Raw genomic sequence first — 27390 nt, 5'->3', positions numbered from 1 at the left:
AGTCAGGATGAGTAATATTTTCGTGAGTCTGAGTCCGAGTGAGTCCGGTTGAGAAAAATTTCAGTGAGTCTGAGTCCAAGTGAGTCTGAATGAGGAAAATTGAGGCAACGCTTGGAAGGGCGGGCGCTCCGGGAACATCAAGTCTTTGAGAGTTCCATCGGGGTGGCCCCGTTACTTCTCGGCGGTAATGAGTTTAGAACGTTCCTGGACGAGGGCTGGACAGGCAAAAAGGAGGCGTTCAAAGGTCTCTGGGTCGCCTCACCTTCTGCAGCCCTGCGAGGTGATATGTACGGCGCTTGGCGTGGAGCCTGCCCGACCGTACATATGCAGCCCGTTCGGAGGCGAAGCAGTGTTGATCGGTCTCCTCCGGTGATACCCCTCTCAGGTAGCGGCTTGGGAGCCCTACCGTTAGCCATCCTGGGGTTCCAGTATGGCATTTTGCCGCTAGTAAAGACGACACACACAAGAACGACACAAACACGACGACATGGGCGGTAAAACTATTACTAGCGGCAAAATGTCATACAGTAAGCAATACCAACTCGGCCAAGAAGAAGTTCTCCTCAAGTATAGTTCCAGGGATGCCGCGCGTAGCACGGTTTAAGCCGTGTGACGTCAATGGCTTCACAACCTCGACAGCAGATGTAGGAAGACGGTTCGAGCGGATCGATAACACAGTCCACGCGGGCATCATGAAAGAGGGTAAGCATGTGGGGACCTATACAAGAGCAGGGAACTAGACAACACGAACACCGGCGTTTGTGTGGCCATTTTTGTCGTTTAAAGTGAAGTATGTTATAATGCCCATATGAACTCCTGTACAGTAACTGCCATCATTAGGTCTCTAAAGCGATTGCATTGACCGAGGCAGTAATATTGACGGTAGATTTGGCGATAAATGCCGGCTTTCTTAAAATTAAATTTTACATTGTACGATATATCCTTGGCACATGAAAATTTCGCTCCAATAACTTGTAGAATAACCTTTAAAGCATCCATGGCGAAATTTTTCAGCAGAGCAACGTTGACTGGCCAAGGAGTGCCATGTCACCTGAGTGGATAGCATACCTGTAATGAAATGGTACAGCTAGGCACCGGTGTTGGCAATAACACCCATTTTGCGTAATATTATTGCTCGGCGCTGGCTACTGCTGGGATGGCTTTAGGTTGTCGACAAATCGCGACAAATAGCCTAATATTCTGCTAATTTCTAAAATCCACTTTTGTTGTATTTTTTAACTTGGGGTCCCGTTTTCAGTATTTATACTCTGGGACCCTCATATGTATACACGTATGATGTAACTAACCCTTATGTCACCAATAAACTCAAACGCAAACTCGAACTCAAACTCATTCTCCATCATTAAGGCGAAAGCCTTAGATGCTTCATCAAACGCGAAAATTGACCGTTGGCATCGGCGTCCCGCTGCGTCGGTAACAGCACGAGTGACGCAAAAAATTATCATCACGCGATGACGCCACCATATGACGTCATCATGACGTCACAGATCCAAATATTTGTGACGTCACGCGTTATGGCATAACGTAACGTCATAAGATGCCGTCATGCCATGACATCGTAGCTTGGTCAAAGTTGAGCCGATCACCGAACCAGTGCAACCAGGTGAGGTGCTTCCGATCGTGGAGGCGGTGCAAAACCACGCTAGGTGCACAGAGCTTTCAGAGGGTGGCGGACGGGACCAACACATCGACGGAGAGGAAAAAGATGATGGCTTTCGCCTGCGAGTCGTCTTAGGTGTGTGCATAAAGAACCCTGCGAGGTTTTTTTTCAATGCATGTATATTATTGCTTTCCCTTTCGCTTACTTTTTTTAGGGGCGAAGCTCCTTATGCCGTGGGTCTGTCCATCCTCCGCTTGTTTGTTTGTAGTAGCCACCTCTAGTTCGTGAAGTGCTCACTAGATGGCGTTGGTGGCGTCAATGACCTCAATGACCCTGTATGGACAAGACCTCAATGACCCTGTATGGACAACCCAAGCAGGCTATTTTCGCGGTGTCTATATACGACAACAGCCTTCGGAGCCGCCTACTCTTCGAGGCGCATGCTGGGGCACTGCGCACACTGAAACGCCAGCGGGCTATTGACAGTGAGCACGGGAGTGTGGTGTGTCGTGTTTGTGATGGTGCCGACGAAACTATGTGGCACATTGTGATGCACTGCAGGGAAACCGAACCCCACGGTAGAGGAGACACTCCCCTGCATGTTGCACTGGGATTCGAGAGTGATGGTCGGGAGATAAACAGGGGAGCGGTAGAACGCACTAAGCGGCGCTTAGAAAGATGGATAACTCTATCTCTACAGAAGTGCGCGAAGTGACAGACGCCCCCCCCCCCCCCTCCAAGGTGTGCACGGTGCCTTGACTCTTCACTCTTGTTTATTTTTTACTCTTGTTTATGTTTTCTTTTTGCTTTTGTTTTTCGTTATCTATTTCATTGCCAAGCCGCTATACACGCGGCGACCCGTTACAAAGGGAACGGCACCACATCATCATCATCGTCAGCATATATATATATATATATATATATATATATATATATATATATATATATATATATATATATATATATATATATATATATATATAATTCCATATAATATCGCTAGATGGTGCTAGTTTTAGACTAGTTCCAAAGGAACCAAAAGAATTGGTTGGAGAAGGCGGAAAAGAAGAGGCTAGAAGAAGAGGTATAAGAAGCCAGGAGGAATGTAAATAAAATGGCTGAAAGGAAACTACTTTCGTTGGAACTTTGCATGCCCACTGATGTAGTCGGGATCTGCCCATGAGACCGGAGCCAGGCAGAGTCCCGGGGAGATGTCGAGGAGAGGAGCCCGGAGCTGTTAACAGTAACGTTTATTTACAGGTAGCGTGTTGCTACATGATGGGGTTAGCATCATGGAAGCTCTCGGAGCTCGTGAGAGCTTGAGAGAACTTGTGAGAGCTCGTCGGAAGCGCATCGGCGCTCGCATTTTATGTGCTGGCCTTCCCAGGGTTCCCTGTAGGAAAAAAACAATGGAGGCCAGGACAGTCCAATGAAAATTTCCATCTTCACCTCCGCCCCCAAAAGGGGAAGGTGAAACGCCGCCTCCTTCCCAACCCACGAAAGGAGAAAGAGGCACATCCAGTTCGTCCCATGGCGAGGGAAAAACACTGCCCACCGCGCACACACGGCACAGCACGAAGACGTTGAGTCTTACGTGGAAGTCAATTTCGTAGTCTGTTGCAATGATGGTTATGCGCGAGGCAGACCACGAATTGTGGAAACAGCGGCAACAAGGCGCCACGGAGAACGTGGGAAATGCATCCGCAGACGGTTCCCAGACGCTGGGTCCTTTGTCCGGGGCACCTTGACGACAAAGCAAGCCGCCTCGACGGCCAACAACTCTTCCTAATCTGTCAGTCAGTCAGGCGTGCCCAAAGGGTTTTACGAGGGGCGCAGACGACCTGAGAATATTAGACGAACGACCTTCGTGTTGTCGCCGCTCTTGGGGCATCTCTGGAACCGCTGACCCGGAAGAAATCAGGGTAGTCTTAGCCGCAACGTCTCATGCGTCAAAGCGGCGCCAAGCCAGGCAGGCCGATCATAACAGCCCGTCCACCGTCACAGGAGGTCTCGAAGGGGTTGCAGCACCAAAGCACTCCGCAGAGACCGTAGATCTGCTCCCTTGTAGACGTTGACGCAGGCTGCACCAATCTCTGGACCTGAGCCATGGCCAGCAAACGCCAGAAACGAACCACGCAAGACCCGAGGCACAACAAACATAGAGCACTCAACTGACCTCGAGAAATGCCAGGTTACAGTTTTGGTAAAACTCCCTAGAAATTTACAAATGGTGCGCTCACTCGTGAAAATCAAGAATCAGATAACGAAGCCATAACAAACTCAGACCTACTACGTGCGAAGCAAATCAACAGCCTAACGTTTTGTATCATTTCCCAGAGAGATTCACAGTGTTCAAGGCACGCAGGTGAAAAAAGGTAGTTAATGAATTACGCCTCTCACAGTGTAAGTAAAACTCAAAATCAAACTTGCGCGTATGAAAATAAAACAAACAGAGAAACAAAAAACCTACACTACACTGATGCGCATACTAACAAGTGTGCTGCAATTTACACAAGGTTTATACAGAGGCTTTTACCCTCAACCTACTTCTCTGTTAAAAATCAACTTGCGCAAAACCCTCTACTCGGGTGTTAGGTTTCGCTAAATGTAAGCAAACACTCAGTTCAACAAGTATCTTAATGTCTGCAGTTATCATGAGGAAGAAAATAAAAGTTACAAAAATCGACATATTCCTTGCTCATCTGCAGACACGCGAACATTAAAAGCAAAACAATTCAAAACTGGATACAAGAGAAATTCTTGGTAGCCTTACACTGTCCGAACATTATGCGGATAAAATAAAATCAACAAAAGCAAGAACCTACACTACACTGCAAAAACATAAGGTTTAAACAGAGGCTTTTTACCTTCAGCCTACTTCTCTGTTAAGATAAACTCGCGCGTAAAACATAAAACAAACAGAGAAACAAAACCTACACTTCACTGCAAGAACAGAAGGCTTAAACAGAGGCTTTTACCTTCAGCCTACTTCTCTGTTAAAATCAGCGCAAAACCCTCTACTCGGGTGCTAGCTTTTGCAAAATGTAAGCAAACAACCACTTTAGCAAATGTCTCAATGTCTGCAGTTAAGATGAGGAGGAAAATAAAACTTTCAAAAATCGACACAGTCCTTGCTCATCGGCAGACATGCAAACACAGCTAAACAAAACAATAATAAAACTGGATACAAGACAAATTCTTAGTATCCTTCGTGACACTGCGTAATTTAATGCGGCACCCTTTCAGACGTGCTCTGGGGGGACGCGCATACCACAGTTGTCGATGGGCCAGATCGCGACGGAGGGACAAAAAGCCAACCTGTCCGAAGCACACAGTGGCGGTGACCTTTGTTCCGCGGGCCCCGAACTCCGACAAAGAAGCACCCGGACGCTTAAGCTTCCTCATTGTGGGCCTCCCAGAGCAGCGGTCACCCTCTCGCAAACTTGGAGGAGGACCTCTGTCGTTACAGTCGCGTACGCACCACCTCGCTTTGCTCCACCGTTTAGCCTTCACAAAAGAAACCAGGCGACCACTTCGGCGTCTCTTTTTCCTGGCCCTCGCGACACGCTTCATGCCTAATCTCGATTTGTGCGCGACCCGCAACTTTTGGCTTTTAGAGAACTTATTAGGGGTTTCCAGCCTCCGCTCGAGGCAACTTGGACCTTTCCCCTTTTCCCGAAGTTTTCGCTGGCGCCTTTTTCTTTCAGGGCGGCACGGAACGCTCCCCGACTCGGCAATAATACTCGGAAGTACATTGCTCAAAACTCCAGGCGGCTCAACTGGCTTATCCTCGGCGTTATTTCTAGCTGTCTGCTCTTCAGAAACAACGCTACAATCGACACTTGCTAAACCAGCCGGCTCGCCATCAGATGTCTCTCCTTGATGAGAGTCATCACCTCGCGCTAATCTAAGCGCTTCATCACCTCGCGCTATGTTGAGCGCCTCTCCCTCTCGTGGTAAGCTAAGCGCCTCATCATCTGAACTTTTACAGTCTGCTTCATTAGCGCTTTCTACTTTCAGAACCTCATGAGCAGACTCACAGGCCATCGGATACGTCATAGCTGCCGCCGATTCGTCACCAAAACAAAGGCCTTTCGAAAGCATATCCACATCATTCTGAGAGGGATAATGCTCGGGCAGGTTTTGGGACACCAAAGTTTCCGGGGCGAGCAGTCTGAACGGTCCCTCACTTTCAACGCGGGCTAATGGCAAACACACACTTTCATCTTCAACTACTTGCCATGCGCACGGGCGTTCCCCTGTGGTCACCTCATTTGTCGAAGAGTACGGATGTACACTATCAAACGTTGCGGCAGAGTCCCGCGGTACGTTTTCCTCAACTAATTCCTGAATGGGGGGTTTCAATTGTTCCAGATCATTGTCGCTGCTGTCCCGAAAACAGAGAACATTCCTAGGCTTGCGGCAGCCGATTGCGATGTGACCTAGCTCTTTGCAACGGTGGCATACAACCGGCTTCCTAGCCTTAAACGCCTTTTCTTTCTTTCGATCTTCTGAGTGGCTCACTGTAGACGTGGACTTAGCAGGACTGCCTTTCTTTTTCTTATCTGAGGGTTCTATCTCGTTATTCGGGTTACTTGATGCCTGAAAAAGTGCTAAAGCCAATCGCCTTTTCTCATTTATCCTGTCTTCTTCAGCCCATCTTTTGTTCTTCTCAACTTCCTCCCAGCACTCCTCAATTTCATCATCCTCCGCCCCGCATTCCTGAATAGCCTTAATCAGCTGTGACTCTCTCTCTTCTCTCCCAACCTTAATTCCCAGCTCTTCACACAGTAGTAAGAGGTCTGGTCTCTCTAGCTTCTTTACCAACTCCATGGTCTTCACGAGTGAGGACTTTCTACCCGCCGTGACGTTAGGTAGCGAACAAGCGAAGCCTAGACGCACGGTAAAACACTGCCAGTTTTAGAACATGAAAACTAAAATGGTGAATAGCTGTGACGTATGGTAGCGGTACAACGAAGCCTATACGCACAGAAGATTACACACAGATTTAGAAAACTTCAAAAGCTAAAACCTGGCAAAACTCAAAGAAAGTCAAGCACTCACCATATCGTTGAGGCCCGAGTCAAGCATGAGTCATCCCGTTGCTGCTAACCAGTTGATGTGTTCCGGTTGTCAGCAGCATCCGACCGCTGCCATCCAGTTGATGTAGTCGGGGTCTGCCCATGAGACCGGAGCCAGCCAGAGTCCCGGGGAGATGTCGAGGAGAGGAGCCCGGAGCTGTTAACAGTAACGTTTATTTACAGGTAGCGTGTTGCTACATGATGGGGTTAGCATCATGGAAGCTCTCGGAGCTCGTGAGAGCTTGAGAGAACTTGTGAGAGCTCGTCGGGAGCGCATCGGCGCTCGCATTTTATGTGCTGGCCTTCCCAGGGTTCCCTGTAGGAAAAAAACAATGGAGGCCAGGACAGTCCAATGAAAATTTCCATCTTCACCTCCGCCCCCAAAAGGGGAAGGTGAAACGCCGCCTCCTTCCCAACCCACGAAAGGAGAAAGAGGCACATCCAGTTCGTCCCGTGGCGAGGGAAAAACACTGCCCACCGCGCACACACGGCACAGCACGAAGACGTTGAGTCTTACGTGGAAGTCAATTTCGTAGTCTGTTGCAATGATGGTTATGCGCGAGGCAGACCACGAATTGTGGAAACAGCGGCAACAAGGCGCCACGGAGAACGTGGGAAATGCATCCGCAGACGGTTCCCAGACGCTGGGTCCTTTGTCCGGGGCACCTTGACGACAAAGCAAGCGGCCTCGACGGCCAACAACTCTTCCTAATCTGTCAGTCGGTCAGGCGTGCCCAAAGGGTTTTACGAGGGTCGCAGACGACCTGAGAATATTAGACGAACGACCTTCGTGTTGTCGCCGCTCTTGGGGCATCTCTGGAACCGCTGACCCGGAAGAAATCAGGGTAGTCTTAGCCGCAACGTCTCATGCGTCAAAGCGGCGCCAAGCCAGGCAGGCCGATCATAACACCACGTAGACGATGTGGAACGGGACCCCATACTTACTGCGGTGGACGTTCTCTGTCTTACCGAGACGTGGAACGCCAAAAGACCGTATAACAAAGGATACGTTCCAGTCGTGTGCATCGATGATGCGGAGCGTTCTGTAGGTGGTGTGGCCGTATACGTCAAACTAACAGAAAAGGCACAAGATCTGAAACTACTACCAACGACACAGAGCGACAACGGTGAATATGCTGCCATCGATTTTGATGGATGCATCATCATGACCATGTACCTTGCACCCAATTTGTCGAGTGGGAATATCAAGACATTCATTGACACGGCGTTGTGTAATTATGACAAGTACAAGAATAGACCATTTGTGTTAGTTGGTTACCTGAATGTCGATATTACCGAAAAGAACAATCAGTGGTTCCTACAACATAGGGCAGCCAAATATGCTCTCACGTTCACGTCCATTAATCATATGAAACCAACGGCCATCCTAGGGACGTGTATAGACCAGGTATTTTCAAATTTTCAATTGCAACTCGTACATGAACCGCTATCCTTTCATTTCACGGACCATAAAGCCGTGACAATGAAGGGACAACGCAAGCCAAGCGTCATCTAATTAAGAAAAATAAAAGTTTGATGTTTGTAATATACACACAGTGTTTCTCACTCTTTATATGATGACTGATGGGGCGTTACACGGAAGATTCACGGTTTACCGACGATTTCCTCCAGAACTTCGCCCCACCAATCATAATTCACCACGTGGATATGCTGTTATTTTTTTATGTGCGTCAACGCAAGCATACTGGAAACATATATATTTGCCAGCGAGAGTTCATTTCAGCATCATCTTGCAATTAGTGATTATGACATGTAGCTGCTGTACACAATGTAACAGACTCAATAACGTTCTGGGCGATCGCATTCGAAGTGGGCAGATAGAGAGCAAATATATTTTCTGCCTTTCACTACGGCGTGGGTCAGAAAGAGATTTAACGTTAAAACTTACCTACAATAGCACAGGAAGCAGTTTTGATGTTCGCATGGAACGGCTTCAAGCTATATAAATGTCAAGAACGTGCACCGCTATATTGTGCACGAACAAGCCCTCGATTAAAATTATCAGTAAATTTTGGATTCGTAGATTTTGTAACAATGACAACGTGAACAAATTATGACAGCGCTGTGGAGCCCTGCTCAGCTATCGAACAGGAATAATCAAACTGCTACGCGACAACGCAGAAAGAATGTTAAAGACGACCCTCATCACAGTGAATTATTTTAATTTATTTGACGAGGGTCGCCAAACTTCTATCTCACAGGAGTGTCTGGACACAGCTCTTGTCATAGGTTGAATGGTTCAAATGTTTCAATGAGAAACAATTAATTACTTCAATGTCCGGTTAAAAGCCTTTCGCTGATATTCAAAAATATCGAAGTTTGGCGAGTATGGCGGTCCGAGTCCGAGATACTCGAACCGCCGACAGGTCCGATGAGACAGATCACTCTTACGATGAACTTAACGAACACTGTATTACTATAGAAGCTACACATTGCGTATTCTTCGGGAAAAGGCCAGCAGGTCTGTTGATTTCATTTTCGGCTTAAAGACACGGTTGCACGCCATATGATCTACTCCAAGGACAACAAGAGGCCTAATGAGCTTTCGTCTTATGTATCCACAGAACTACGCCCTTTAACAAAGATTGCTATTTTCGTGCTTTTAATCGCTTTTAATGCTAAAAGCTGAAAAATGAGCAACAAAGAAAAATGAACGGAAAGCCATAACATTGAGGAAGTCATACACTTAGAAGCATCTCTTCTTTTGCTCCGAATCCTAAGCGGAAAGTGTTCCCATGCTCATTCTCGCCTCATTAATTGTTTCAGAGGATCCTTTTCGGGTCGCGCTTCGGGGTGTTCGAACATTGACGATGTCTTAACGAAGAAGAAAAAGTGCTTTCGTGGGACAACTTAATGCGTCCCTATTAGATTTACATTGTCAAAGACGTCCTCTGTGTTCTCGGTTCGCCATTACGAAAGCAGCAGTTGCGAATATTAAATAAGAAAAACAAGTCTGACACGAGACTGCGCATGTGCATTTACGTATACAGGCCTGTGATATTCTGGTGATAGAATCGCATTGCGCGCTATTAGCCCCGAGAAAGAACACTGGCGTCGCTGCAGTCGCGCCGATGTGACGTCACGGCAAGGACTCGTATTCTCTGCAACCGAAGATCGCCGTTTTCTGCGCCCGCCGTCTACGGGCTCTTTCGCGATACGGTGCCGATTACTCCTCAATTTTACGATGCCATTCTCCCAATGCAGAAGGTGGAAGTTTTCTTTACCAGCGAGAGTTAACCGAGTTATGAAAAGTTTGGATAATATAGCTTAGGATGGGCAAACTCCCGTCCAAACGAAAAAAGAATAATTATAAGGGTGATGCAGGACAGCAAGACATTCATTGTTTTCACCGCCTATACTCCAAGAAATCTGTGCTAAGAAAATATTTGTGCTAAAAGTTTCTAATTTCATTACAACACGGCATAGACTTGTGTCCCAAAGCATTATAAATGAAATTACCCTTCAAAAGTCTGTAGACTGTCTAAACCCATTTTTAGACAGTTTATAAATTGTCTACATACATTTTTGTACGGGTAGGACGTTTTTAATTCACTAAATACGTTGCGGTTCATCGTGCAAGTCGTTCCTGCCTCTGACAGTAATCTAGGTGATTTCACAGAATTGCGCTGCCCCACACACAATGATTTCGGAAATGTTGAGATGTTGACATACTTGGACCATATATGTACACATTTCTTCTCAACAGTCCTCAGAGATAATGTAGTCGTACACCTTGATTAGCGGGAGCTGCTGATCCGATCAAGCGCCGTGTCACAAACGTTAAAGTTCATTTCACGGGGGAGCACTGCTTATATCAATCGCTAGCAAGACAAACGCCAGAAATTAAACATGGGCGTTCTGCAGTGTTTCGACGGCACACTCAAAGGTTGGACACACGTAATATTTAAACGTCCTTCGCCTCAATCTAGCAACGACTGGTCTCACACGTAATGTCCACATAAAGTTTGGTGCTGCTCAGGGGCAATGAATTGCAAGAAAAAATCACAGTTTCGCCGTAAGCGCGAAGCAATGAATGCGATAGCAAGAAAAGCAGCCCGTGATGGACGCGCTGCTACGCTGCAGAAATATCTGCCCCCGGTAGCAACTACCACGTGAGCAGACAGCGGAAGGGCAAGGTTCTCCCTGCGCAAATATTAGAAGAAGCGAGCGAGCTGGCCGACAACTTTTAAATGCGCCCGTTGCGCTCCTCGCGCCATCTCGCTAGTAATGAAGGAACGCTTATAAGTGCCTGCAGTCTCCGAGTACTGCCAGCGGTAAAGGGTGTGTATATAACGCTCGCCGTTAGCTACCTGAAGACCTGCGTTTCGTGGTGTAGTGGTTAGCGCCACGCGCTGCGGAGCGAGAGTTCGCGGGTTCGATACCGCGCTTCGGAAGCATTTTTCTGAATTATTCTTCTTTAGGAATTATATATATATATATATATATATATATATATATATATATATATATATATATATATATATATACTCATACATATACGGTGCATGACGGCGGCGACGGGGACGACAAAATCAGCCGAGACTGTCCATATAATTGCTATCGCAATAAAAATAATTTACGAGTTTCATATCTCAACTGCGTGACGAGCGTGGCTGCACCGTTGCAACAATGCTACATAAAGACACACTTTGACAGCGATAAGAAGTTTCCGCAATTAACCTCAACTTGTTTTTGCAGGGAAATGAAGCATCTAAGTTATTTTTAAAAAATTGCAGCTACACCAAAAAACTGCAAAAATACTTGAAACTATACAACATGATAACAGCTGCGACGATATTCCGGGGACAGTGCTTTAGAGATACTTCGAGAGATTCGACACTGCATGCGTTCTTGTAACCGCGCGCGGAGCTTGGCAGTCCGACGAAAATGCTGTCCGCATATCGCAGATGCGTCCAATGGAAATAACACTTGTGGAGGCGAAACCATCACATCTCCTGAAGGAATTACCCGTTAACAACACAACGGAATACTGTCAAAACCACGACATGATTATCAGGCAGGCTACGGATTAACTTTGAGCCCCTCCAGTTGTTTAACGTGCTCCTGTATCTATGCACAGGAATGTTCTTGCTTTTCACCCCCGTCGGAATGCGGCTGCTGTGGTCGGGAATCAAAGCCATCCTCGAGGTGAGCAGCGCGACGAGCACAGTTTGACCCCCCCCCCCCCCTTTCGAAGTGTGCATGCACGAAGGAGCGCGGCCACCATTGGCGATAGTACTGAAAAAAATTTTTAGCTGTTTGTCCCTTTACTAGGAACATTATCGACCCTGTTTTCGCGATTCCTCTGTAGCTTGAGACACCGAACACAAAGAGCAGAACAGCGTACGAAGCGAGAGCATGTTATGTACGCTTCACCGCGGGCATGTAAGAGTCCGGGCCGTGTCGTCATCCCGGCCTCCCGCCTAGCGGTGCCACCCCTACTTCACAGGGCTAATACTTTCATACCCGTATTAGCAGCCGGCAGCATTTACAATATACCCACGTATTGAGCAAGTGATCGGGACTCTGCTGTTGAGGCCGTAACGGAATGAAATCTGGTGGTGGTTCGGAAGTACTATGCTTGCGCTTTTCGCCAACTGTAGCCATTTCACAGTTACGGATTAGCTTTTCATTGAAAACGAGTTGTTTCTCAAATCAAGACTATATTGACGGCAGTGTATTGGCCAGCAACAGTTGTGACTTTCATCTTGACCCAAACCGTCTTAACTGTGCAATTCGAAGGACACGTGGTGATATGTGTTGTGTACAGAGCGCACGTAATGTCCACATTCATTCTTTGCTCAGTCCCAATGGCGCAAATCATGGGGGGGGGGGGGGGTCAGGGGTTCCTGACCCCCCTTGTGTTCAGTTTGAGGGGGACACACCTTGCAAGTGTCCCCCATTGTGATTTAGATTTCGAGCATCATATTTCAATTGCTTGACTATTGAATCTTGCACATTCTCCGAAAAAACTTACAATGAAATCTGAAGTCCTCGCAAGGAGTAGATACGAAGCACAAAAGTCCTTGCCGTTCCAAAAGGCACTGTAGAGCATGAGGTTTGTGAGGTGTTACGGGTTACTTTAGACCTGCTGCAAATATTTATTATACTTAGCTTTAATATGCAATGTAAATGAAGAATGCGCGACCGTCTACCATTTATATAGTTTTTAGGTCGATGGTTTCTTGGAAGCTATTGATGATGAAGTGTGAGTCCGATTGCTGAACAATGGTTATGTTAATTTGAAAAAAGTCACATTTTGCCGCAACAGCGAAGCAATGAATGCGATAGCAATAAATCGGAATGTAACGCGAAGAACGGAAAGCAGCTCGAAATTGCCAGCGCGTCGCTCGAGCCCAAAGGACGCATGCAGTGAACGCACACAGGACGAGCGCAGACTATCATGCGTCACAGCTCGACACTTGAAGCGCACTGCTCAAGCATAAAACGGGACGCACGAAACGAATGAACAGGTACACACAGGACGAGCGAAAACTGTCAAAGTTGTTACTTATTTCTGTTTGAACAGCGCCCTCCTTTCGCAAACGCGGCCGCTGCAGCGAGCGAAGTGACCTTCGTACGCCCGTGACATCAGCGCGGACATCGCGGGGAAAGCACAAGACATACAAACCCCCGTTCCACCCCCCCTCCCCGGCCGCCCCCTTCTTTTCTCGAGATAAGCGCACGATGGCGGCCACGCCCTGTAGGGCGAAGAGCAACGGCGTTTGCAGAAGCGGGGCGACGATCTTTAAAGCGCGCCCCGCGCGCACTTCGCGCCATCTCGGTGGTGACCAAGAAAGCATGCTGAAATAAATGGTGTATATAAATACTTCAGAAGGAAGAACGTTTGGGCGTGTTGGTTATTCATCGTTCATCAGCAACCACAGCGCAACGAAGAACACGGGACGAGCGCTTGTCCTGGTCACTTCCTTGTCCCGTGCTCTTTGTTGCGCTATGGTTGCTTATGAACGATGTATATAAATAGCTCGCCGTTAGCAGGTTGCAAGACGGTACGCTTCGTGGCCTAGCCGTCTGACGCCGCGCGCTGCGAAGCGAGAGGTCGCCCGTTCGATTCCGTGCGTCGGAAAGCTTTTCTGAATTATTTTTCTTTGTGGCCAATATATATATATATATATATATATATATATATATATATATATATATATGTGCGTGTGTGTATATATACATATATATATATATGTGCGTGTGTGTATATATATATATATATATATATATATATATATATATATATATATATATATATATAGTCACGTACGGAAAGTACGTGAAGTCGACGGACGACACAGGAACAAGAAAACGTACTTTATTCGGAGCGAACTTGTGCCCCCCCTCAACGAAAAACAAAGATCGCTCAACGGCTTCGCCGCAAGCGTGCCTGTTGTGGCGAGCGACCGTCTACAGTAAAGAAGAAAGAATGAATGCCGTTCACTCCCCGCAACTCGTTTTTAAGACAGTGGCATGAGACCATTCACCGCCCACCTACCGTCTATGGCGGAATTCGATAAGACGTGCACGTCATCATTTAGGACAGCTACCCTGAGCGAGTGTGAAAAACGCAAGGAAAAGCGAGAGCCCTTATCGCGCGATAAACCGCTGAACGATACGCACGTGGCACTGCCCCCCCCCCCCCCCCGAAAAGACAGCATCGCCTCGATGCGAACAAATAAGAAAGCACACAGAAAGAAATAAAGGACAGTACGAAAAAAATGCAGTCCAAAAATGAATACACCTTAGCGTTTGCGTACGCGTACTTCAAGTTCAGCACATAAATTCGGCACAAAATTAAATCGGTTGCCTACCGCTCGTAGAAAGGTTTCAGTCTCACGACGTGAACTACCTCAGGTCGTGCACGACGCCGTTGCCGCTGCAACGCTCCTTCGGGAACGATCTCATAGTTCACTTCACTGAGACGACGTAGGACCTTGTATGGGCCAAAGTAGCGTAATAAGAGCTTTTCGCTCAGTCCACGCCGGCGAATAGGCGTCCACAGCCATACAAGGTCACCAGGAGTGTACTCTTGTTGCCGTCGTCGAAGGTTGTAGTGTTGGGCATCTAGTTCTTGCTGCCTCTTTAGCCGTACGCGGGCGAGTTGGCGAGCCTCTTCGGCACGATACAAATATTGAGCTACGTCAGGATTCACGTCACTGTCGTTTACGTGCGGCAACATGGCATCAAGTGTTGTTGTAGGTGTTCGCCCATATACAAGACTAAACGGGCTCATTCGTGTGGTCTCTTGCAACGCCGTGTTGTAGGCAAACGTTACATAGGGCAGCACTTGGTCCCATGTCTTGTGCTCAACGTCTACGTACATTGACAGCATGTCTGCCATTGTCTTGTTGAGCCGCTCTGTGAGGCCGTTAGTCTGTGGATGGTATGCGGTCGTTCTGCGGTGACTGGTCTGGCTATACTGCAATATCGCTTGCATAAGGTCACTGCAGAAGGCGGTTCCTCTGTCAGTAATGATCACCTCTGGAGCACCATGACGCAGAACGATGTTATTAATGAAAAATCGGGCAGCTTCTTGGGCGGTGGCTCTTGCAAGTGCTTGTGTTTCTGCGTAGCGCGTCACATAATCTGTTGCTACTAAGATCCACTTATTTCCTGTCGATGACGTCGGGAATGGTCCAAGGAAGTCTATTCCGATCTGTTGAAATGGCCTTGTAGCAGGTGCTATTGGATGTAGGAACCCAGCTGGTTTGGTGGCGGGGGTTTCTCGACGTTGACATTGCCGAGACGTTTGTACGTAGCGAGAAACTTCTGCTGCCAGGCGAGGCCAGTAGTATTTTTCACGAATCCGTGACAGGGTCCGTGTTACGCCAAGGTGCCCGGATACAGGCTCGTCATGACAGGCCCCTAGAATTTCCGACCGCAAGGAGGATGGCACGACGAGTAGGTACGCTGTGCTGGTAGATTCGAAGTTCTTCTTCACCAGAAGACCGCTGTGCAAGCAGAAAGTTGAGGCATTGCGTTTGAAAATTCGCGGGACATCTCCTCTTCGTCCTTCAAGATACTCGATGATGCCGTGTAATTCTTGATCATTACGCTGTTCAGTTTCGAAGCTTGAACTTGTTAATGCTCCGAGAAAATTCCAGTCGTCATCGCTAGATGAAGGCTGATCTATGGGGGCACGTGACAGACAGTCCGCATCGGAATGTTTTCTACCATTCTTGTGTACGACGGTCATATCAAACTCTTGCAGGTGCACTTGCATTGGTTGCCAAGGAAGCCCATGAGCCCATCATCCATTTCCTCAGGGTCTCAATAAAGTTCTTCCCCCCTCTCTCTGTCTCTCTTTCTCACGTCAATGTATGTTATATTGCATGGTGGGAGAGTAAAATAGCGACCGGGCGTCACCCAATGCGAATTACGTAACTGGTGAGCCGTTATAGCTTCCAACCCATTACAAATGGCTGAGCCACCATTCTTCGTCGTCATCAGTCGTCACGTAAACAAAGTGCACATAATGCCTTACATATGTGTAGCTGGAACCTCGCTTCTGCGCACAATGACGAATAATGGCGTTGTAGGTGCTTCCCAATTTCACAAATATTGTGATTTATGGCGTAGTGGGTACTTTGCTAGTGTATTTGTATTAGTAGCCCAAAGAGAGTTTACAACGGGCTCTAGAAATGCCGCTCTTCCAGCTTTCGCTGTGGCTGTGCTGCGCTTTCCGCGCAGGCCTGGTATTTTTTGCACAAGGACAGCGCCCAGGCCAGTACTGCTGGCATCAGTGTAAATTGCGGTTTCGGCGTTTTCATCGAAGTGCGCAAGAACAGGTGGTTCTTGTAGGCGACGTTGAAGCTCATGAAATGCTTTTTGCTGTGATTCTTGCCATTCAAACGGGACATCATCTTTTGTAAGGCGTGTGAGCGGCTCGGCGAGTTCAGAGAAGCCTTTAACAAAGCGCCTGTAGTAGGCGGAAAGCCCCAAGAAACTTCGCACGCCTTTCTTGTCGCGGGGCAGCGGGAAGTGGCGAATAGCAGCAGTCTTGTCCGGGTCTGGGAGAACGCCTGCGCCACTGATAATATGGCCGAGGAACGCGAGCTCTTGGTAGGCGAATCGGCATTTTTATCTCTTTAGTGTCAGTCCAGAAGCCCTTATAGCGCCGAGTACGGCCTCTACTCGCCGAAGATGTTCATCGAAGTTGGGCGCGAAAACTACAACGTCGTCCAGGTACACCAAACAAGTTTGCCATTTTAGCCCAGCCAGCACTGTATCCATGACACGTTGGAAAGTGGCGGGTGCGGAGCAGAGGCCAAATGGCATAACCTTGAATTGGTAAAGGCCGTCTGGCGTAATGAATGCAGTCTTCTCGCGATCTCTTTCATCTACCTCGATCTGCCAGTAGCCAGTTTTTAGATTCATAGATGAAAAGTACTTTGCATGGCACAGGCGATCCAGTGCGTCGTCTATTCGGGGAAGCGGGTAGACGTCCTTCTTTCTTATTTTGTTGAGCCGGCGATAGTCCACGCAGAATCGTAGGCTACCATTTTTTTTCTGTACCAGCACGACGGGAGAAGACCATGGACTTTTGGACGGCTCGATGATGTCATCTGTGAGCATTTATTTTACCTGTCTGCTGATAGCATCGCGTTCTTTCATAGACACACGGTATGGAGACTGCCGTATGGGTCGTGCTGTTTCGTCCGTAATGCTGCGATGTTTCGCCAGCGCTGTTTGACGGACCTTGGACGATGAAGCGAAACAATACTGGTAGGTGACGAGGAGGGATCGAAGACGACCTTGTTTTGCTTGCGGTAGGGAAGGATTCACATCGAACCAATTATTTGCTGCTCGAGGCTGCTGCTCTTCGAGCGTGACGACGTCAGCGATGTTTGGAACGGTTTGAAATGCTGCCACTATTGTACCTTGGTTGAGGTGACGATATTCGGGCCCAAAGTTTGTAATCAGGACGTTGGCTTTTCCGCCGGAGAGATGGGTGACACCTCCGGCCACAGAAATGTCGTGACTGAGCAGCAAACCATGGCGAGCCTCGACTAAGCCTTCAAGGTCTGTAGAATTGGTGCTACCGACAAGAGCTAGGACACCCGAAAACGGGGGTAGTGTGACCTGGTCATTGCGGATTGCAAGCGAGATGCACGTGGGAGCAGTCGGAACTTCGTCAATGGCGTTGTCGGTTGTGAGGCTAACACTTTGTCCTTCTAGGTCAATTACGGCGTTGTTTGCTTGGAGGAAGTCCAGCCCGAGAATGACGTCACGAGAGCACCGATCTAATACGACAAAGGCAACCGGGTATACGTGGTCTTCAACTGTCACTCTAGCTGTGCATCTTCCTTTTGGTGCCACAAGATGGCCGCCAGCAGTTCTAATTTGTGGACCATCCCACTTTGTGAGGACCTTCTTAAGCTTCGCTGCAAATCCTGCGCTTAGTACGGAAAAATCGGCGCCAGTGTCAACGAGTGCAGTTACGTTCACGTTGTCTACGAGCACTTGTACATCCGAAGAATGTGGCATCACGGTGCAGTTGCGACGTTGTCTGGAGTCACGGCTTCGGCGTAAATCGGTCTTTACGCGCCTCGTCGGCGCATTGCCAACCAACCCGGCGGATGTATCTTGTGCGGCTGTTGCAGATGCGTTTAACGGATCTTCTTGTACCAGGGCCGATGGGCAGCAACCGCACCTCCATCAGTTGCTGTCTTCAGTTTCCCATACTTGGGCTCGGTGACCTACCCCGCGCCGCTCCTACATAGCCAGATCGAGAAGAGCGCTGAAACAAAGGTGATGGCGACCTGTAACGCGAGTTCGGCCTTCCTTCACCTCGAGAGAGATATTATTCAACTTTACGAGGCATCTGACCTTGCCGGGGGCGTGGGGCGTCGATGGGAAACCCTCGAAGGCCTAGGTCACGGTAGAAGAAGCGGCGGTACACGTGGCCGGCTTCGCCACAGTGGAAACAGAGTGGACGGTTGTCAGATGTCCTCCAGACTTAATGCTTTCTCGAGGGAGGCCGTTGGTAACTAACAGGGTGGGTGGGCGGCTGGGGAAGCAGTGGCACTGAGAACTGTGGCCGAGATGATTGCGCCTGGTTACGCAGTACCGACGCGTAGGATAGCTGCGGCGCATTCATGTTGCAAGGAAGCTGATGGTTAGGCAAGGCCGGAGCAGCTTCAAGAATGACTTCCTGGACTTGTTGCCTAATCACATCGCTTAGCGCTGCGACCTGTGGCTGCGATGCCGGGAACAACTTCCTAAGCTCCTCTTGCACAACCGCTCGGATGGTGTCTCGAAGACTATCCGCATTTAATGCATCGCATTCTGAGGCAGAAATTGAAGAGACTTGTGCGGGGCGTCCGTACTGTCTTCTACGCACATCGAGCGTCTTTTCGATGTTTGCTGCCTCTGTAACAAAGTCCTCAACGTTGTTCGGCGGGTTTCGCATCAGCCCAGAAAAAGTTTCCTCTTTTACGCCTCGGAGCAGATATCTGAGCTTTTTCTCCTCTGGCATTGCTGGATCCGCCCTGTTAAAGAGACGCTTCATCTCTTCGAAAAATATTGTCACACTTTCATTTGGGTGCTGGACCCTCGACTGAAGTAGCACTTCAGATCTCTCCTTCCGTACGATGCTAGTGAACGTGCGCAGGAGGCTGCTCTTGAATACGTCCCACGACGTGAATGAGGACTCTTGGTTTTCATACCAAGTGCGCGCAGACCCCTCTAGAGCGAAATACACGTGACGCAGCTTGGGTTCTTCATTCCACTGGTTGTGTGTTGCCACACGCTCGAACTTCTCAAGCCAGTCCTTCGGGTAGTCGCACGGCGCACCATGGAAAGTCGGAGGTTCTCGGGGCTGCTGACGGCTGATTCATTGCAGTTGTTACGGTGCCCGTCTTTTCGTGGGTGTTCTCCGGCAGCAGTCCCTACTCTGGAGGCTGTCCCTTGTTTCGGCGACTTCTTCTCGGCGTTTCTTCGTCGCTGCTTGAATTCTGATCAAGGCTTGAGGACGGAGACTGGAACATACCCAGCACCTCCACCAGATATGTCACGTACGGCAAGTACGTGAAGTCGACGGACGACACAGGAACAAGAAAACGTACTTTATTCGGAGCGAACTTGTGCCTCCCTCAACGAAAAACAAAGATCGCCCAACGGCTTCGCCGCAAGCGTGCCTGTTGTGGCGAGGGACCGTCTACAATAAAGAAGAAAGAATGAATGCCGTGCACTCCCCGCAGCTCGTTTTTAAGACAGTGGCATGAGACCATTCACCGTCCACCTACCGTCTATGGCGGAATTCGATAAGACGTGCACGTCATCATTTAGGACAGCTACCCTGAGCGAATGTGAAAAACGCAAGGAAAAGCGACAGCCCTTATCGCGCGATAAACCGCTGAACGATACGCACGTGGCAATATATATATATATATATATATATATGTATATATATTGCTGTAGCTTGACTTTCAGTTTCCCTGCCACAAGTCCGGCCAAATAACTAGTTTCATCTCTGACGTGCTGACTGCTGCCTTCGTCGACGTCACGACCACGTGACAATATAGACAGTCTCGCCTGCTTTTTGCCGTCGCCATCGCCGCCGTCATGCACCGCATATATATATATATATATATATATATATATATATATATATATATATATATATATATATATATAGGGAGCGGCCAGTCTGGCCCACGTACGTTTTGCCGCTGCCTGAACATCCGTCTGCGCGAGCACCACAGCTTCTTAAAATGTGCTCCGTCGTCAAATTTGGCCGTACATTGCCGTCAGTGTGGTTGCGATCCGCAGTTTGAACTAACCTCCGTTTTATTTCGTCACAAGGTACAATTAACTCGTGAGATAACTGAGGCTTGAATCATCCAGAGGCAAGGCACCTCGTGCGTAAGCCAGCCGTCTGTACACTTACACGATAAGGAACTATCATTCCTTAGTGTAGCGTCCTAATATCGTTTCAGTACCTGATGTCGCGCGTGGAATCGAAAAGAGTGTATGAATTTTTTTGTTTTTCTAAATGAGTGAATCTTTTGTTGTTTTTGGGGTGTGTTCGCCGTCCGACGCATGTGGTATTCTGCGCAATAGTACGAATGGTTGTATTTTTCTTGTTAGTCTAAAGAGTTGTCGTATCATGAGCCGATAGTTGAGATCGTTGTGATTAGTGGTGTATATATTCTTGCGTGTTCCAAAATAAACGTGGTTTGAAGTTAGCGCTTGTGCTGTCTACGTCTCTATCTTTTGTTTCGTGTTTTTGCGCTACCCAGTCGAAGTAATGCAACTTTACCAACCTGCTCAACTTGCCGCACAAATAAATATGGCCTATCGCGAAAAAAAGGAAAATAGTAAAGAAAGAAAAACAAAATAGGTTACGCAGTGTTTAACCCGCATTTCCTCCTAACTCCGCCGTATGATTTCTTCAGACGGCTCCTGAAGGAAAACGCCTACTAAACCTTGTTACGTAGCGCATGCTATATATACAGAAGGAAAAATCACACGCAAGTGACCTATGCCCTGCTGGACGTCCCGATCTTTCGAGAATTTACTTTCAAGTCGCTTACTCAGAGTTTTTTTTATTATTTTCATTTTAGACGTAAATTGAATGGTGGTGTTTTGAAAGTCGGGCAGCAAGCATCGGATGTTTTCCTACAAAACCTTTTTTGGGGCGCCCACCTGTCTGTCCCAATCATGGATATGTGCGCAGCCATGATTTTCCAGCATATCATTTTTTTTTTCAGCTTAAATACAAAGACAAGGCCACGCAGAGAACCAGTGTTGTTGTACTCTCATTTAATTTTCTCCATGTAATAAGGCGCTGTTTACCTTGAATGAGTCGTCCCATATGGCTGGCGCCCATAGAGTTCTCATCCTCAGAAAGCAGGTCAGGAACAGCAAAAAGAAAACACAAACAGCGTCATGCGCTTCGAGCCTGTTAGAAACGAGACGCACGTCCATTCCTGTATCTGTTTATGTAAAACAAGCTGCGGCGAACTGAAGGGAAAGCAAACGAATGTTCACCTAGCGTCCCTGCCTCCCTCACCCAACTATTCAGTGCGCGTGTCTGTCTTATTCGATTCCTACTGACCTTCGAGTTGGAAATACAAATGCGAATACAATGACGAATTGCAACCAACGCAAAAAAAAATTATGCACTAAGTAAACGCACTCATCAGAGCAGGCCTCGGGGCGATTGCCCAACTTGGACCCAGCTTCCGCCTTCGTAGTCTGGAGACCAGTCGCCACGAAACAAACAAAGCTAAATTGGGGTAAAGCGTGGGAAAGCAAACTATCCCTTCCGGCGAATTTCCCAAAATAAGCAAACAAATAAAGGTAAGAAAAAGGTTCAGGAGCTCTTGCCCTATCGGGAAAATGGGGGTAAGATAAGCTATGCGTCTGCGTGTCTTACGTATTTCTTTCTTTCTTTCTTTCTTTCTTTCTTTCTTTCTTTCTTTCTTTCTTTCTTTCTTTCTTTCTTTCTTTCTTTCTTTCTTTCTTTTTTTCTTTCTTTCTTTTTTTCTTTCTTTCTTTCTTTCTTCCTTTCTTTCTTTCTTTCTTTCTTTCTTTCTTTCTTTCTTTCTGTCTTTCTTTCTTTCTTTCTTCTTTCCTTTCGTTCTATCTTTCTTCACTTTCTTTCTTTCTTTCTTTCTTTCTTTCTTTCTTTCTTTCTTTCTTTCTTTCTTTCTTTCTTTCTTTCTTTCTTTCTCTCTCTCTTTCTTTCTCTCGCTCTCTCTTTCTTCATTCCTTTCGTTATCTCTTTCTTCACTTTCTCTCTTTCTTTCTTTCTTTCTTTCTTTCCTTCTTTCTTTCTTTCTCTCTTTATACCGCATTGCACAGTGCTTCCTCCTAACTATTTCCTTCTCCATGCCGGGAATTAGACCGTCGTCCATGATCTAAACAGCGCAACACTTAATTCCTACTGGCAACAACGAAGTTCATGCATTTATATCCAGGCAACAATGAATTGTGGCAACATGAAATGACGCCACCTCGATAAAAAATTCAGTCCGGCAGATCCCACGTAACGTGGGAATCGATGTTATGAGAAGCATGCGCGAGAAAGTGACTGTGGCGTAATTTTTCACATTGAGCGAAACGTGATGAAATGACGCTAGAGAAATGTGCAAATGGCATACGCACACACATGTTGAAGAGTCGCACATGTGTTACATAACCAGCTGTTTACAGTTGCGCAACGATGCCAACGGCTATATGGATGTTATCAACACCAGACGCGGTAAGCTGATATGTAGTGCTTATATTCTTCAATACTATATAGCGCGATTTCGAACAGGACAAAGAAGGAACACAGATGCACAGGACAGGCGCTACTAGAAACCAAGCTTTAGTCAGAATTATTTCTATAGACATATACACAGCCGAGTGGCACACGCAGGCGCACTGCACGTACGCTACAGTCACAGTTGCAGTTGTTACAGTTATGCTTGTACTTGTCCATCATGACGGACAACGCACGCACGTTTCACGAATTCGTGTACATGTGTGGAAGGGGTTCTTGAGGGTTCTTGAACAAGGTGACCATCCCCGTGGTCAGTGAGAACCAGCAGCTGTAGAGGACTTGTTATCCGATCCGTTCGTGATCGTGGCTACGAACGGTCTAATTGTTGTAGGTGCGAGGTATAGTAGAGCTGGTGGAAATCGTGGATGCCTCTTACGAAGAAATGATCTGTGATGCCTCCTGTCCTGGGCCTGGCAACGGGGTCTTGTGATGACCCGCCCACACCCAGGCCGTCTTTGATGCAGTGTAAGAAGCAGGCGTTGTTGGGATCTGATAAATCGATGTTCCAGTCCCCGGTAATGATGAGGGGCAAGGTCTCCTCGGCAGAGTTACTGTGGGAAGCATTGAGCGCGGTTTTTTGCGTAATCCACGTGGTCCACGTTGCGGACCACGTGGACGAGTGGATGGTAGTCGAGCGTCTTCCAGGGGTGTTCTGTCTTCAGCTCCCTGAATTTCTAGCGTCAGCTGTGGTGGTGTAGGTTAGGGTGCTCGGCTGCTGAGCCGAACGTCGCGAGTACGATCCCGGCCACGGGAGTTGGATTTCGATGGGCTCAAAATGATAAAGGCCCGTGTACTGTGCGATGTCAGTGCACGTTAAAGAACACTGGTGAACACTGGTTAAACACTTGTTAATGAACACAGGAACAATGGCGAAAATTTCCGGAGCCCTCCACTACGGCGTCTCTCATAATACTATCTTGGTTTTGGGACGTAAAACCCAACAATTGTTATTATTATCACTTTCCTTGCGTGTCAATGTGTGTGTTGGTGGTTACTGTGTTCATTGGCACTATGTGTCACCTGTGGCACAAAGCCGCATAACATTAACTCTGGCATGCGGGTATGTGCCACACATGACTGAGAGAAAGGGCTTCATGACGTACGCGACAGGTATTTTGCGCTATTCATGTCATGACCAGTGAATCGTGTTCTTCATACACTGATCCTCTTGCTATACGAATTTTGGTATATTACAACCTATCGAGAAGACCAAGAGAGTACCCATTCGTAAGCGACTAGATCATATATAGATACGTAGATAGAAACGGCCAAATTGTCTGAGGTTCGCTAAGAAATGCTTCGCATTTAATATCAGACTGCAGGATCATAAACGGGTGATCGCCGTCAAGCCCACGATCGAGAGAGCATCAGTTATTGGAAGCCGGCGCATACAAATACGCAAAAATACGCGCCAATACGCATAAATACGCGCAAATTGGCTCAAATACGCACACCTGCGCACCTCAGCGTGCCGCATTTCTGTTCACTCGCCGGCGCCGGGTTTTTCGCCGACTACGCCGTCCCCGAAACGTGCGAGTCATAACATGCTTTGCTTGAAAATGCGAAAACAAAGCTCGACGATGATAAAGAAGAGCGTGGGCGTTGGGGAAGCAGACTCGTTGAGTGTGCCACGTAAGCTCATTTATTCCACCATTTGTGGTCGTTCTTGCTGCTTTTGCTGCCTCCTTCAGTACACCATCGGCGTCAGTTTGAACGTAGAATCCTGGACAGGAATTGACATTATTTGACAGAAACACACACAGCTCCCACACACATATATACACAGTTTGTCTGTGTGTGTGTGTGTGTGTGTGTGTGTGTGTGTGTGTGTGTGTGTGTGTGTGTGTGTGTGTGTGTGTGTGTGTGTGTGTGTGTGTGTGTGTGTGTGTGTGCGTGCGTGCATGTGTGTCTGTGAGTGCGTGCGTGCGTGTCTCTGCACCCAACGTGGTTTTGCAGTGCCTCTGGGATCAGCCCATCTTTGATCAAACGACGATGTACTGGAATGACGTCACCATGTGACCCCACGCTGAAGCCACAAATCTTGTCGACCTGTGATGTCATTATGGCGTTTATAGTGACGTCATCACGGGATGATGACTTTTGCGTCACACGTGCTGACGTTGCCGACGCCGACGGTCCCCTTTCGCGTTTGATGAGGCATGCAAGCCTGTTTCATCAGACTTTCAACAGCCGCCGAGAACAGCCCAACGCCTGCCAACTCTTTTGGAGGATGGATGGATGAATGGATAAGCTTTACATTGGTCCCTCGGAACGCGCTCTAGCACGTTGCGGGCCGCTCCCACGTCGGAGCAGAAAGACCAAGTCTCTCTGCTGCGTCGCGGGCCCGTTGGACTGCCCATATCTGTTATTCGAGTCCGGAGCTGGTATAGCAGCCTCCCATTTGGACGGCGGGAATTAAAAAAAAACAGCAAAAGAACATAGCAAGAGAGAAAGATGAAATATATAATCAAATTACAGGAAACGCAGATCAGTTTAAGTAGAGTAGTCGCACGGAAGATATAGAAGACAAAAATTCCCAGGAAGCGGGGGGCCAACTCAATTTCGCAAATAAATGTGAACAGTGCACCATGAGCGGGCCTGGTTGTCGACGAGAAGCATTAGGAAGTGGGCAATCGTCGTTGGCCGTACACTTTAGTACTAGGGAGACTGTATTCCTTAGGCAAGGTTACCACAAATGCGTACAACAAGCACATCGCGCCTTCTTTGGCTTCGACCCCTTGAGAAAAATGACCTCAAGCTGTCTTCGTACGACCCTTTCCTTTGTTGCCGCGAAGAAATGGACGCAAGCGAAACCCGACAGGCACGAAACACAAGAACCCTCCTTTTTTTGCGACCACTCTTTTTGTTTTCCCTGCAGGAGTTCTATGATGCCGTCTAGTCTCAGACTGAGTAGGTGTGTTGCACACGGTTAGAACACTTGCGGGCAATTTTCGAAAGACTGCGCCTACCTGTAGATAAATGGCCTCTTTTCTTTCTACTTGTTTCAGATGGAAAAGAAAACGAAAAACACTTTCACTTTCTCTCTGTTGGCCTATTAGTACATAGCTTTTTCAAACCCTGATTGGAGCGCGACCGTTGCGGTAAATTGAGAGCCTGTTGGAAATTTCGACTACGGGCACAGTGAGTTGCAGTGTCACCTTCTGCGAAACAACATCGTAGAGCTGCACTCATGCTATCGTGGCCAGGTCAAAGTGCGCGCTCAGGCTGGCTAGCAATAAATTTGGGGAGACTTGTGTCGAACATTTTCCAGGGCGCTGTTACTTCCGTGTCGGTATAAAGATACAAAAACACTGGAACAGATATATGATCAATGGTGCCTGTAACTGGGTACTTAAAACAGGACAATGTTGCAGTTTATGTGGCGTAACTAGCAGAACGCCCGGAAAAGACCAAGGAAACAGGGACGCACAATAATCATCTAGGACAATTCATTGTTGTCGTGACGCTATACGGGATAGGTGGGGGTGGGGAGGAATATTGCGCGTCAACGCATATAAGTGACTGAGTTATAAGGTCACAGGCTTAACCCTACCGCTTTGGCAGTTGCTTTTAGCTCTGCTCCTGTACAGATGCTGAAGTTATTCTCGCTACGACTGTTGTAATTGGTGTCGTAACTTTTGTTAGTGCGAGTGCGGCTGACCCCTTTAGCAATACTTCACTGATGTCCCCTAGTGACCTTTAACTACAGAGCGGTCGCGAAATCAAATCCCAGCCACGGCGGCTGCATTTTCGATGGAGGCGAAAATGTTTGAGGCCCGTGTACCTAGATTTAGGTGCACGTTAAAGAACCCCGAGTGGTCGAAATTGCTGGAGCCTTTCACAACGGCGTCTCTCATAATCATATCGTGGTTTTGGGACGTTAAACCCCAGATATTATTATTATTATTATTATTATTATTATTATTATTATTATTATTATTATTATTATTATTATTATTATTATTATTATTATTATTATTATTATTATTATTATTATGGTTGACGTAATCTACTGTGACCTGAGCAAGGCTTTTGACGTAGTCAGCCACACACTGATTATGGTTAAACTTGCGAACTTTGACGTTGACTTGTCGATTGTGAATCTCTTGCACAGCTATCTGCTCAATAGATCTTGTTATGTTGCCGTAAATGGCCAAACCTCTTCTTTGTATAAAGTGACTAGTGGGGTTCCTCAAGGGTCGGTATTAGGCCCACTCCTATTTTTAATTTACGTTAATGATGTTTCTTTTGCCATTCGTAATTCTTCTTTCCTCTTGTATGCCGATGACATCAAGATATTTAAGGAAATTCATTCAGTTAACGACTGTCGCTTGCTGCAGTCAGATTTGTTTTCTTTTTCCGAATGGTGCAACGGTAATAACCTT

General features: G+C 47.5%; 1 protein-coding gene across 1 annotated transcript in view; it reads right to left on the bottom strand.

Moving 5' to 3' along the window:
- Positions 1-2045: 2045 nt before the first annotated feature.
- LOC125758861 (uncharacterized) overlaps positions 2046-27390 on the bottom strand; it is a 173424-nt gene continuing 148079 nt past the window's right edge. Inside the window, exon 3 of the mRNA XM_049416546.1 lies at positions 2046-2176. Coding sequence (XP_049272503.1) covers positions 2046-2176 — 131 coding nt within the window. The remainder of the gene's footprint in view (positions 2177-27390) is intronic.

This window comes from Rhipicephalus sanguineus, chromosome 6 (genome assembly GCF_013339695.2).
Source record: "Rhipicephalus sanguineus isolate Rsan-2018 chromosome 6, BIME_Rsan_1.4, whole genome shotgun sequence".
Taxonomy (NCBI): Eukaryota; Metazoa; Arthropoda; class Arachnida; order Ixodida; family Ixodidae; genus Rhipicephalus; species Rhipicephalus sanguineus.
This window is presented reverse-complemented; position numbering and strand designations above follow the sequence as displayed.